The 14,932-nt window shown below is 38.7% G+C and overlaps 1 protein-coding gene across 1 annotated transcript in view; it reads right to left on the bottom strand.

Moving 5' to 3' along the window:
* OBSCN (obscurin, cytoskeletal calmodulin and titin-interacting RhoGEF) overlaps window positions 1–14,932 on the bottom strand; it is a 233,612-nt gene that overhangs the window by 32,723 nt on the left and 185,957 nt on the right. Inside the window, exons 101-103 of the mRNA XM_072413427.1 lie at window positions 7,743–7,967; window positions 5,963–6,062; window positions 138–176 (exon numbers count right to left, since the gene is read on the bottom strand). Coding sequence (XP_072269528.1) covers window positions 138–176; window positions 5,963–6,062; window positions 7,743–7,967 — 364 coding nt within the window. The remainder of the gene's footprint in view (window positions 1–137; window positions 177–5,962; window positions 6,063–7,742; window positions 7,968–14,932) is intronic.

The raw sequence follows: 14,932 nt of genomic DNA, 5'->3' as shown, positions 1-14,932 counted from the left end.
ATAATACCAAAAGCAATAAGAGAATAACAATAATAAAATAAATATATAACATAAGTAAAAAGGTGTGGAGCCTGTTTAGGAATTCTATACAGCCTGTAGTGATAACATAATAAATACTTATCCCTCCCATCGCTTCTTATTTGCTGCCCTTCTCTGCCAATCTCCTGGCTGGTCTCCTGGCATGATGACAATAGAATTAATCAGAATATTTAGCAGTGCCACCTGTGTGCCTGATATGGTACATAAACACAACCCAGATTGCTATATCTGCCCCTCCACTGACCTAATAATGTCTGAATCATTAAAAACCCCATCACACTAAATCACAGTTATTTGAGGTTCCCCAAATGTCTGGAATCCTATCATGCCATATTAAACATATGTTAACCTAACATAACATTTTACCAATTATAGAAACCTATCCCTTTAAAAATGGCTACCTGGTTTCTTCTTTGTCATGTTTAATTAGCACCCAGCTGTCATTATCTGCAGACACCACCATCTTTCTTTCCAATTGTATCTGTGTAGCCAGCTGCCATCACCCCGGTAAATGTCTTCCCCCTTTCCTACTGTATGTAGTGACCTTTAGCAATTGTCATCATCCTTCAACTGCCATCAAAAATATCCACTGCCATCTCCTTACTCCATTGTATCCAGTGTAACCCATTATAATAACCACAATCCACTGCATCTCCCTCCCCTAACATACTTAGTATATTCAACTCTCATCACCTTCAACCACTGCTATATCCCTACTCTGCCATCTCCAGTGTCATTTCTTTTCCCCCCTTTCCTTTCCTTATTGGACTGAGTGCACCCAATTGCCATCACCTCCGTTCATTTCGATCTCCCTTTCCTATTGTGGCAAGTGTACCCAACTGTTCTTACTTCCATCTCCCTACTCTACTAATCTAATGTAACTCATTATCATCACTGCCATCTACTGTATCTCCCTCCCCTAATATACATAGTGTACCCGAATGCCATCACCCCCAGTAAATGTCTTCTCCTTTCCCTTATTGTATTTAGTGTAACCCATGAACTTTAGCAATTGCCATCATCCTCCGGCTGGCATCAGCTGCCATCTCCTTATGCTACTGTAACCAGTGTAACCCACTATTATCACCTCCAGCAAATGCCATCTATCTTTCTTAGTGTATCTAGTATACCCAACTGTTCTCATTTTCATCTCCCTACTCAATTGTATCTAATATAACTCACTGTCATCACTGCCACTTTCTTCCTTATTATACTTAGTGTACCCAATTGTCAACACTTACATCCACCTCCATCTACCTACTCTACTGTATCAGTGTAGCCCACTATCTTTACCTCAGTCCACCATGCCACAATGCCAATTGCCTTGACTCCTATACCAATCTTACCCATCTACCATCACCCCAGACATGTTCATCTCCCTATTCTACTGTATCAATGGAATCCACTATGATCACCATCAACCACTGCCATTTCCCTTTCCTATTATACCTAGTGTGCCCAATTGCCATCATCTCCATCCATGTCCAGCTCCCTAATCTGCTGTATTAATGTAACCCACTATCATCAACTCTATCCACTGCCATTTGCCTTGACTCTTTTACCTAGCTTACTCAATTGCCATAACCCCAGACACATCCACCTCCTCTTCTTATTATAGCTGTTATACCCTATTACTCTCACCCCTCAACACTGATACTTTTCTTCAATATTCTATCTAGCATACCTAAATACCACCCCCCCCCCCCCATCCTCTGCAATATCCTTACTTTACTGTATCTGGCTATTGTAACCCATTATCATTACCCCCATCTACTCTGATCTTCTTTCTCCAATGTGTCTAGTGTACCCAACTGCCATCACCTACATTCACTTCCATTTCCCTCCCCTATCGTATACAATGTACCCAACCACTCTTATTTCCATCCACTTCCATCTCCCTACTCTACAGTATCTAATATATTTCCACTATAATCACCGCCATCCACTGCCATCTCCCTTTCCTTTTATACCTAATAATTGCCATCACTTCTATCCTTGTCCAACTTCCTATTCTGCTGTCACTGTAACCCACTATCATCACCTCCATCCACTGCCTTACCTTAATTATTATATCTTGGTTAACCAAGTGCCAATATTTCCATCCACTGATAGCTACTTTCCCTATGTGCGAAACTGATTATTTTTTATTATTTTTAAACAGTTTTATATAATATGCTAAAGATGTATAAAAGATGACAAAACGTGTATAAATAATAATATAAAACATCAGCTGCTAAGCTGTACATGAATCTTGTTTAAGCTGTTGAAACATTATGTAATCCTTAAAATCCTCTGACCCAGCAAACCCGAATCCATCTGTTACACACAAACAACTAAATAGGATAAAATACAGATATGTGAAATATTTTTATTTGCCAAATAAAATGTTCATCCAGACAGGTACTGCAGATAACCAAGACAATAACTCTAATTCTACCCATTGAGGCTAAGCAATATGGCCAACCTGCTCTTGGAGAAGAAGACCGTTGATATGGTCATTACTCTGTTCTTTTTTACATGATTCCAATGCTGGAATGACATCAATTTTAGTCGTTGTACATGCATGGGAACTATTTTACCTCCTATGGGGTTATAATTCCATTTAGCAAGATGGGTAAATTACCCAATCCATTCAAACTGGTCTCTGATCTTCATTCACTGCAGCAACAAAGCTTGGGTAAGAACATGCCCCATTTTGCCACCTTGACACTAACATCCTTTAAAATGAAAGCAGGAAGGCAGAAAGCAGATTTAAAATTTGTAATTGGTCATACTGGTGGGCAACACAGTTGTCAGTGGGTAGCACTCTTGCCATGCACAATCTTAGCCATAAGAGGATCAGCACAAAATTTTTATGATCTTTCCTCCGGGTACTCCAGTTTCTTCCCACATCCCAAAACCATGCAGTTAGGTTATTTGGCTTTTCCTTAAAATTAACCCTAGACTGTGTTAATAACTATGGTAGGGATTTTTAATTGTGAGCCCCTCTAAGGAACAGCAAAGCTCTGCACAATATGTTGGCACTATAAAAAAAATTAATAATAGTAATATTGGGATATAAGCAGTCTGTCCTTAGAAAATGTGACAAAATTGCTACTATTTTATATTTGGATCTATTTTAAAGCTTGGTGATTTTTACCATTTGGAATCCCCGATTGAAGTCCTACGCTCACTTGTGACAGGCAGGTAATTGTTCTGCCCACATTCGGCAGAGGAGCTCATGAATATACAGGGATACAGGGTTTAATGACTTTTTCAGCACTGACGATGCACACTTTATCTATAATTAGTAATGTTTCTGAAACATGTCTGTATATGGTTCAAAGGCTGATCAGCTAAGACAAGGTGAATGTTCAGGAATAGCAGAAGTCAAAATTAGGTTTACCCTGCCAAACACCTACTGGGCCCTTTAAATGGACACAGTGGGCAGCCATCAACTAAGTAAAATTTCAATTGTCCAGTGATTCTGGTAATCTAAAATTCTAGTGACTGTTTTATATAAAGGGAGTGTTCCTGCTCATAGGTGGAGGTTGGGGGCAAGTCTACCTAATTCTACCTCTAGTACTAAAAATACAGCAACAGAAAAGGGCTTTGTGGCAAATAACTAAACTAGGAAATCTAGTCTGACAGCAGCACAGCAGCTAACCAGTAGCTAGTAGAACTTAATGAACATCTAGTATAAACTATTCCTCTGGCTACAAACACCTGAACTTTATGATCATTTTAAGATTTTTACTCCATACCTGGGACCCCATATCCTTTTGGGGGTTCAGGAGTACCATTTTATACAAAAAATTCACCCTCTTACAGACATTCTTTATATCATAAGTCATTGTTACACAAAGCCAAGTAGGGCAAAATGCGTAGGGAATTCTTAAAGATGTCCTACCACATATTGGACGTATTTGTGGTACATAAGATAACATATTGAATATCATATTGCCTTAGCAGTATTTTTATAGAGCCACATTTGGCTAAAAAACAAACTTTGTATTTATCTTATCTAACCATGTACGTATTACGACTCACTATTGTATTATTTTGTACTAACTATAAATCATTTAATTTGTTTCAATACACAAAATTAATTGCCACAAAGCCCTCTTCTGTCGTATTTTTATTACTATTGTTGTTTTAGGGCTGTCAAACCAAATAAAGTGCTTTCAACTACGGGGGAAAAGCTCTCCTAACCCTTACAATAAATGATTCTACCTCTTTTCTAAGTTAGAGATGCCCAAAGTAGAGCATGCACTTCTTTCTAACCATCCTGGAACTGAAACATTTTTCAAAAAACATACTATGGGCAGGAACAGCAAGTAACTAAACTGCTTCACATTATATATATATATATACACATAATATATATATATTACTTCTTTAACAATAAATTAAAAGGCATACACCAGTTTGGTATTTTATCATTAATTGAAACTGTCCTGCCACTGGCAACATTTTTCACTACTGTATCTGTGGTATTTTTTTTATTGTAACAAAGCCTGTGCTTGTAAATTATAACGTAGCCTTGCTCATTAAAAGTGTCCTACTGCTGCTATATCATCTCTTCCCTCTACTTGTAATAAAACACTTGTCTGCGCTCTTTAATGGTACTTTCTTTCAGACAGTTTTCCCTCAATATAAATGTCCTACAACTGATCAATTGTACTTTGCTGTGACGTCTGTGGTCTCCTAATTCTTAATTACAGTTTGATAGAAATTGACCAGTTTCTGTATGTGTGAACATAGGGAGAGCCACTGTGAACTACTGGCCAACATATCTACTTAAAGAGAGTCTATTGTCGTTATCGTCATCATCATCAACGTCATCAACACCATCATCTATCATGATCTGATGGAAACATGAGCAAAGCCTTTTCTTTTACACTGAAATAAATCAATAGATTGGGGTGCTGTATGTAGGCCAATAACTCCCACAGACTGATGTGCTCCTTTGCAGAGAACTTGGAACCCAAAGCAAACCAACACTCCTGGAAGTGTTCATCTCTATGGTCCCCCACAGCACCCATTGGTTCCTCCCTCTAACCTAACAGCAATGTTGTATCCTATGGTGGCACGAATCAGGGATAGGAAATCAGTGAGAGTGAATATGCATTTTTGGAAGTATCCCTTCCTCCCTTAAGGATTTCACAGTTAAGGTGACAGAGGTGACAGGAGAAGTTAGTATTCACTTTGAAGTTGTATTACAAAAGCATGCATGGAGTTTTTTTTAAAGCATGCCTCAAGGAGGTAAGTGTAGGGGTACTGATACTTACTAACAGAAGGAATGGTAGAAGACCTTTCATGATAGGCATAGTAGGTGTACACATTTGGGAACTCAATGAAGGGGTGCTGAGAACCCATTATAATGAACACAGCCGTGTGAAGACCTAGGAACTCAGTGCAGGAATAGTGAGAACCCCTAACAATGAACTTAGAAGGTGCACAGACCCAGAAATTTAGCATGGGCATGGTGTGAACCCCTCATAATGGACACAGCCGGCGTGCAGACCAGACAACTCAACACAGGTATGGTGGAAGTCCATCATAATAGTCTACAGAAGCGGGAGGTGCGGAGGGGTAGCAATAGAAAGAGATTGAAGAACCTGATAGATAGTTTAACTCTATAATAACCCTCAACACTGTAATTTCAGTTTTAAAAGCCATTCAACCAGTTTTGCCTATATACAGGCTTTAGTGATTAGGTTTTATATGGCAAGAATATTTAGGGTATTCTATTACTATAGAATGGGAAGCAATGTATTTTGCACAATAATGTTCATTTTAGCTTTATTTTGCGCAACACTGTGAACATTTTAGGGGGATATGCCTCAGCTGCATTTCTACCTTTTATATTTGTGTATTAGAGTTCCAATTTAAACCTTACAAAATTGCAATCTAGCTCTATTGGGTGATCAAGTTCTTTTACCTGATTGGAATAATTTTCTCCTCTTCTGTTTGTGTTTCGGAACAGCAGATATCAGGAGTTACTTCAACAGCTTCGTTCACACCAGGCTCTTTTCGCTCACCTGAACATAAAAGTCACCACCATAAACATTCTGGTGTAAAAAGAACAGATTCATATAGTGGATGAAACAGAGATCCATACACTGCAAGCACTGGAATATTCAAATAATGTTTGCAAAATTGTTTTTTTAAATTGTAATTTTGTAGAAATTTTCATTGAGCTAATTTTTGCCACAATGTGGAATTTTATTGATGACTTTGTGGGATAAGTGCAAAAGCATGTTATTTCCCTATAAACCAAAGTTAAAGTATAACCAGGAAAATGCATTGTGCAAGCCCCATGAATATAGTGTGGGGACCCTTTAGATTATTCCTAGTTTATATTAGAAGTCTCTTTAAATATATTATGGCCCATTTATCATAGTCTAAGATATTAAAATGTCTGGAGATGCTTCTAGCTCACTAATTGGTTATTCTTCTTGGCCAGGAAGATCTTGTATCTAGTAGAGGGAGAGACCAAATATAGGGTAAGGATGCTTTAGGAGCTAAATATCTGAAGATCTCCAGAGTGGGTGGTCATCCATAGGTACCTGAACAAGAGGGGCCCGTGTGACCAACGGCAGGGTTGCTGGAGGCCTAAGAAAGAAATGGCCACCTATCTGGGAAAGAAAGTAAATACTAGAGGAAAAATAATTTGATTGTTTTTATACCTTGGGACTGTTTGGAATGAAGCTACCCTGGTTGAGGTTGGAGAGCCGAGGGTCTGCAATGGATAATGAGAGGACATATCTGCAGAGCTGCAAGGTGACCAAGGAAACCCAAATAGAACTTGGTCTGGGACTTACCCCTTCAGATCACTAGTTATGAAAATTGAGGACATTCTGCACCGCCCTCTCTCTTCCTCTGATATTTTTAATTAAAATTAAATAAAAGCAAAAAAAAACTGTAATTATAGTCAAGAAAATAAATTTTAATGTCAGTTGGGTCTAAATTTTTATGTTTTCACTTGTGCCATATTTCCCTGAAACCCCTTCCCCAGCCATTACATTACCATGTTCAGGGGCTGACTTGACTATATGTTAACTATTACAACACACTCGCGATATGTTCCCACAAATCACTCTGACCCTTCAGTAATTTGGGAAACAACACCATGTGGGGTTTTGCAATCATAATGCAAAGTTGTCATTTTAAATGCATGGTGTAATGAAAATCAACCTAATTTTCCTTCAGAGGCTGTGTAATTAACCTAAAATGTTAGCTATATTTTAACATAAAACGTCTATCAGGTATTTATTGTTGAGTTACATGTAGCATCACTGGACCAAAAGTTTGAAAGTATTTACTCAATGGGCCTAATTTATTAAAGCTCTCCAAGGCTGAAAGGGATACACTTTCGTAATTGAAGCTAGGTGATCCAGCAAACCTGGAATGGATTTCTTAAAAGCCATTAGCTATTAGCGAATGTTTTCAATTCTGGACCAGATCCATTTCATTTCATATACTAAGGGGAGATTTCCCCTTGCAAAGTATTATTCACTAGGCTTAGACCAAGACTCCAACCATCCAATCACGTGCAATGAAAAAAATCCTTGTTTTTTATTCGATTTCCTTGCATGTGATTGGGTATTTTTTGCCACATTGTGATTTTTTTGCCACATTCAGCAAATTTGCAAGGTGATAATTGGTGGAACAGCCTAAATTTCTTTATTAAATTGGTCTAACTTTATCTTTCATTGTACCTATCATACCATGCAGGATGTCGTCTGGGGTCTGGGTATTTGCATCTCTGAACATATCCATTGATCTTATCTCTTCCTGTAGCTGTTCCACTTTCTTCTGAATGTCTTCTGGAGTGACCTCTGGAATCACCGCTAACTCAGTGCCAGAGTCAAGCTTCTGGAGAACTTGTCTAATCTCCTGGTCTGCACGTTGCAGAGAAGCTCGTATAGATTCATCCAAAACTCCTCCTATAAATGTGAAAAGAGGTAATGGCACACATGGTGTTCATAGGGCAGAGACCGGGAATGGAACACTGTAAAGTCTTCAATATATTTATCAATTCTTATACATAGAAGATGGGGGAATTTGATCCATTAAACAGAGGCCAATGACATCATGTGAAATGGGAGAATGTAGTTTATGCATTCATTAGAAACCAGTAACATCATTGAAATAATTTGCTATAAACTCACTGGAGAGCAGTAATATCACTAAGAATTTACCCTATTCTTTCACTAGAGGTGGGAATTATTACTAGGGATGCAGCCTAAGACCAATGACATCACCAAGAATGCAGCCTATCAATTCGCTACAGACTTATGACATCACTGAGAAGGCAGCCTTTCCATTCACTAGAGAGCAGTGAGATCACCAAAAATGCAGCCCATCCATTCGCTAGAGACCAATGATATCACCGAGAATGCAGCCTATCCATTTACTAGGGACTGGTGACATCACTGACAAAGCAGCCTATCCATTCACTAGAGACCAGTGACATCAAAAACATCATTAAAACTAAAGATCAGTGATATCAGAATTAATTATCTTTGTACAATCTTCCTGAAAACATAGGATACAAAACACAACTATAAGTTATAAGGGAATAAATGATAAATCTGACTGTGGGGAAACATTTTCAGAAAAACTTAAGGTTATTTGCTACTTTAGCGTTCAATGTTTCTGAGCACAGAAAGTATAATTGTCTACTAATAATGATAAATAATATTGCAGAACGTTAATTCAGGAAAAATCTGACTGACTTTCAGCATCAGAAAGTATTTATTTCTTTATCGGGCTAGTTTGGAATTGTTTTGTTTGATGTTGATGGACAAATATCTTTTTTCAACTTATATAACTATATTCAGAAGACGTAAAGGGCAACAGAGTCTCAACCTTTAGATCCATATTTGCTAAGATCATGCAATACTTCTTCATTAGGAGTCTTCTCTTCATTCTTGCACAGTTGTATCGGCTCCTCTCCTGCACTGAAAATTCTTCCATTGACTTCACTTCAGGTGAGGTTATCACAAATAATATTAGAAAACGCAGCAAATCAGAACTCATCATTGAGCCCATCCCTCCCAATAACACTGTTATTCTGCCCCCCCTCAGGTAAGTAGTCTTAGTGTCACCGGTGCTCTCATTTACCCCTCATAATCAGAACATTTCCAGGTCCTGTCACTTTCACCTGTGCAACATCTCCAAATCCCTACCTGTCCCCAGAGACCACCAAACTCCTTGTACATGCACTTATCATCTCTCGTCTGTACTACCGTAACCTCCTCCTCTCTGGTATTCCACTAACCCGACTCTCCCCTCTACAATCTAATATGAATGCTGCAGCCAGACTCATCCATCCTTCTCACCTACCTACCACAGCCTTCCCACCAGTCTGCTACTTCTATTTGTAGTTCCCTTCATTGGCTTCTACTTCACCTTAGAATCAAATTCATCTCCTGCACTTTCCCTTCACAGCTCTTGTCCCACCTACCTACACAAATCCCTCCTTAGCACTCATACCACCTACCTCTTTGATCTGATAGAAAAATACCCTAGGCCGCTCTCTCCGCTCCTCCAATGACCTAATAATGACTTCCTCACTCATAACTTCATCACACGCACGGCTCCAAGACTTTTCTAGAGCTGCCCCGACTCTCTGGAATGGTCTCCTCGTCTTAATCAGCTCGCTCCTACTTTTTGCTCGTTTAAAAGAGCCCTTAAAACCCAACACTTCAACCTCACCTACCCGTCTTCTTCTGTCTCCTAAACCCTCACTACTTCCCACCACTCCATATCCCCCTCATATTGTGTGATAGTTCCCCCACCTCATAGATTGTAAGCTCTGATGGGCAGAAGGTAAAGTCATATAAACTTCCATTCCCTCCCATAGTCACCCTGATAATGAGCGTTGTCTAATTTTGATTTCTGTCTCTGATGTCTTTCTGGCTGCCACAAAAAAATTCCGTTGCCCAATGATTTCCTTTTGTAGTAAATTGTTTTCATCAATTCTAATTTGACCTGAAAAGCGGCACTTGTGTGTATTGCAGAGTAACATCTCTTGGCATTGTGCTCTCTGATTACAGCTGTTCTTTCTTGTTGATATTTGACATTATCTGCAGCCTTTGTGCTCGATCAGTAAATAGTCATCCGTCTGGCTGCTTTAGAAAATTGCCTTCACTATCAATTTTCATTTTTCTTTTTGAAGCCATTTTTATAAGGCAACAAAGAGAAGTCTGACAGTTTAGAAATAGTGTATAATAATGTTACTTCAACACCAATACCGGTATTAGGATTTGTCCTGCTTTAGAGTGGGAAAATAAAAGCAGAATACAAATTAGTAACTCTCTCCAATACATGAAGATTTTTCTGTTTTATCCCTCAAAAATGCTGTAAAGTACCAAAAAAATGTTGAACGCCCAGAAGTCCAGTGAAATGCTAGAAGTTCCTGTAGTAGGCTAAACGCGGCTTTTGTAGGATTTTAATTGCAAGCAGAGTTGTCAGCTCTGCCCAGTTCTTCCTGTTGGTCAATGGATGAATGCAGGTGGGACTTTTACAACTGCTTTGCAGCAGAAGTAGTGTTGTTAGCAGAACTTTTATAGTAGGCTTACCCCATATCCCCTAACCTAATATATCACACCCTCCCCTGGTACCCTAAAATAGGTCCCCTTCCCTGGCAGCTTCACCTTGTACAGATACATATGTTCTTCCATCTCCTGGAATTATTTTTATATATCGGTTCAGGCCATACCTACATACTTTCTTTCACCATAGACTTCTACTGGGCTGTTTCCAAAGGCTTAAAATGCTTTATACCAGCAAGGTATATACATAATGGCCTCAGGGTAATGGTATGTATGCATGTGAAGAGAGGATTTTTTCATTTCGAAAGAAATGAGGGGAACACACTGATTCCTTAAGAAAGTTGCAGGGACTCATTTAGTTTTTTTAAGCAGCCTGCAGAAGTTCTGTACCTTACCTAAAAGGGTCAGTATGTTCCCCTCATCTAAAATGCCCTTCCCAAATATACATAGCACCAACATAATATGCAGAGCTGGACATTAAATAGGGGTTGCAAATGACAGACTAAGAGGTGGGGGATGTAGCACACAATAGGAGGGGGATATGGAATGGTGGGAAGTAGTGAGGGTTTAGGAGACAGAAGAAGACGGGTAGGTGAGGTTGAAGCGTTGGGTTCTGAGTGCTCTTTTAAAGGAGCAGAAAGTAGGAGCAAGCTGAATAGAATGAGGGAGACTATTCCAGGGAGTGGGGGCAGCCCTAAAAAAGTTTCTGAGTGAGGTTATGAGAAGGTTATGAGTGAGGAAGTTATTAGTAGGTCATTGGAGGAGCGAGAAGAGTGGCAGTATTATTCTATCAGGGCAGAGAGGTAAGTGGGACAAGAACTGTGAAGGGATTAATTGTGATGTTCATGTATTAATTTTTGCCAATTCAGCATATGTTGTTTTGAGCTGCAATGCACTTCATTGGCAGGGTGCAATGGGATGCTAATAAAAATGATAACACTAACATGCAAAATTTATATTATAATGCATGGTAATAATTTGCCAGTGATCGCACTGTAATAGTGTAAAGTGGCCCTAAGGGTTTCATAATTTTTCACATCACAATAATGCTCAGTATATGCATAGCTACAATGCAATGCCATTAATTGTTAATGGCACCCTAATGTACCTTTAACAATGCATATGGACTGCAATGCATTATGCTGTGATGCAGTAAAACCTTTTTTCATACATATTGTGGTGCATAGGATGTAGAAAGGGAAAGTGAAAGGCAAGATTTTGGAGTCTAGCAGGCAGGGATTACAATGCTGCTTGTGAATTCTCTGTGGCTTATTTACTTAAGAAATTTAGCCCGTTCAATTCTGCTTATTGAATGCAATGAAAGTTCACTTTGTAAAGAAATGTGGAAAGAAAACAGGATTTTACTTGCATGTGACTGGATGGTTGATGTCATCAGAGCTTAATCCTATTGAATAAATTTATTAAAGGACATAATTCACATTGCTATGTGAATAACCTGTAATACCTTAGAAAATCAACCTCACTGTTCATCAGAGGCGGATCAGACTGAGGGAATTTTGCAGTATTAATAAGAGGCTGATGACCTGAGTGGTAGAATGTTATCATAAACCATTGATTAGCGCAGAACCTTCAGCTACTGGCAAATGTCTGGTAATATACGGCTACCTGCTTCATTTTCCAACCTGCGTTTTCAGCACCTGGCTATGGCAAATATTTTAGCCCCAAACGTAGTTGTGGCTCTGAGATGTCATACGATTAAATGCTGACAACAACCAAAGAAGTTGATGTTGAAATATAGCAACATGTGTTACAAAAATCCATATCCTTTGGATAAATACACCTTTCACCATGCCCATCAATCTATGAAATGCTCTTAAAGTTAGCTTATGGCTTTTCAGTGTAATACATTCAGAACTTGAAGTTAAATGGCAGCATCTCCAGTAGTTTAATCTTTGGTCTGGTTTTCACAAAGATTCAGCATGTTAAAAGGATTGCTGGGAGTAAATGGCGTATTACATGCTGGGACTAACTTTGTGATTATAGTAGGCAGACCTTTCATAGAATTTCTTTTTAGCAAGCACACTGGCATTGTAACATTTTCCTTTTTATTCCAATAGTATAAATATTTGCAAATGAAAACTGTTGTTGCAGCAGCTTTGTCCACCCCCTTCCCCAAAACCTTTATAGCTTATCCCAACCCTGTCTGCTGGACAGCATAGCATGTAGATATGGAGCAGTCTACCTGCAGAAAAAAAGGTAAACATATACCCCACCCCTCTCAATGTTTCAGAGCATCCAACACCCTTCAAGGTAAGTTAGTTGACATGACCCCACTGTCTGTTGTGGCTCTTTCCACCAGCTCCAACATAAGTTCTCCATCCTGTAGTAGCATGGGGGAAGATAGGAGGAACTATAGATCGTAGATGGAGGATCAGACATCTGACAATAGGCCTAATTTATTAAAGTTCTCCAGGACTGGAGAAGATAGACTACAATGTGAGAACCTGGGTGATCAGGGATACCTGGAATATATGTGGTTTGAACACATTTCCAACTAATATCAAATGCTTTTGCTGGATCACCCATATTCTCCTATGATAGTCTATCTTCGCCAGTCCTGGAGAGCTTTACCAAATCAGGTCCTATGATAGATGTGTCATAGAGGTGTCATAGACTGAAAATTTTGGAACAATGGGCCCCATTCATTAAAGCTCTTCAAGGCTGGAGAGGATGCACTTTCATCACTGAAGCTGGGTGATCCAGCAAACCTGGAATGGAGCTGGTCCAAGATTCAAAACATTTGCTATCAAACATCAAATGAGTTTTAAGAAATCCATTTCAGGTTTGCTGGATCACCCAGCTTCAGTGATGAAAGTGTATCTTCTCGAGTCCTGGAAGGCTTTATTAAATCAGGCCCAATGTATCTGGTCAAGACAGTGTCCATTGGCAGCTTGGACAGCAGTAAGGTTAAGTATAAAAATGTATCTAAACCAAGGAAAAAAATTTGCAGCTCACCACATTTTAGTGGCTGCAAGTGTTTTCTGTTTAAGGCATTTTCACCTTTATTTTCAACTAGTGATTTCCCCAATAACACCATGTGTTCATTGGCAGTAATTGATCCCTACCAGGGAATGTTTGAGGGAATGTAGATTCCCTGTTTTAAAAATAAAGCTCTTTGTGTTCTGGGGAACAATGCTAACTGACTTTACTATATGGAGAAAAAAAAACATCATCCTAGAAAAAGACTTGGCAACTTGTTCTCTTCTCCTTTAGGAGACAGGAGCTCCCCTGATTTCCAGAGGGATCAATAGGTATTTGTGTTGCATTTATTTTTTAACATTTATTATTAGAGTTTCCATACACTGTGTTTTTTGTGCAGCTATTGTGTTTTATAGTTTTGACTAGCCACAGAGTTGCTTGAATTGAATATTTCTATTAGGATAAAATGGGTTCTATTTATAAAACAGGGAATCAGACATTCCCTTATGGGAATCTTCTAGGTCTATGTGTTTGGAAGGGGATCTTTATGGGAATTTTCCCTGTTTATAAATAGAGCTCTATATTAGTCTGTGACAATGGCCTTTCAAAGGCTAACAACTGAACTGACGAAAAAGAAGAACACAAGCAAAATAAATGCATTTGGTTCACCACCATGTTTTTTTTCTTTTTATTGGACATTTTTTTCATATCATTCATTCGAAGAGGTCAATGTTTAATTGAACACCTTCCACGGCAGGGCTTTAGAAGTTAATAAATAACAGCTAGATCACAAGTTTCAATTCACACAGATTCAGCAGCAAGAATAATTCAATCTACATGAAACAAACCTAAGAATATCATTTAGCTCATCTTAATAAAGTCATATTTTTCCTGGGGTCTGAATTTGAACATCCCAGGCTTTGCATTCAATGCTTTGTTTTGTTTAGTAAGCTATAGACAGTCCCTCTTCCATCAATAAGTTATTAGTCTGGGCACATGCAGAGGGCAAATTGTATGACCTAGTTACAAATGGCCTTTACTGTAACAAAATACCAATGTGAGTTCTCAATCTCAAGATTAAAAATTCACTTGAGATCTTTTTATCAGTTTGCTTGTGTCCTTCTTCGGCAAGGACGTTCTGTAAGATCCATCAAAGACACTCAAGTGTTATATATTCTGACATGTTTCAGTTATTGCAGAGCAATGTAATTAGTCCAAATGTGTCTTTGTGGCAACAGTCCAAGATAACAGGTTTTTTTTTCCCCCCTTACATTTCAATTCATATCAAGCTACAATTTTGGCAGCATTCACAGCACTTTTGTCATCTGCCATCGTCAACAGTTGATGTACCAATGTAAACATAATTTTTTATTTTTGACAGAATACTTGAATAAAACATGTTAGACCAT

Source organism: Pyxicephalus adspersus, chromosome 5 (assembly GCF_032062135.1).
Source record: "Pyxicephalus adspersus chromosome 5, UCB_Pads_2.0, whole genome shotgun sequence".
NCBI lineage: Eukaryota > Metazoa > Chordata > Amphibia > Anura > Pyxicephalidae > Pyxicephalus > Pyxicephalus adspersus.
This window is presented reverse-complemented; position numbering and strand designations above follow the sequence as displayed.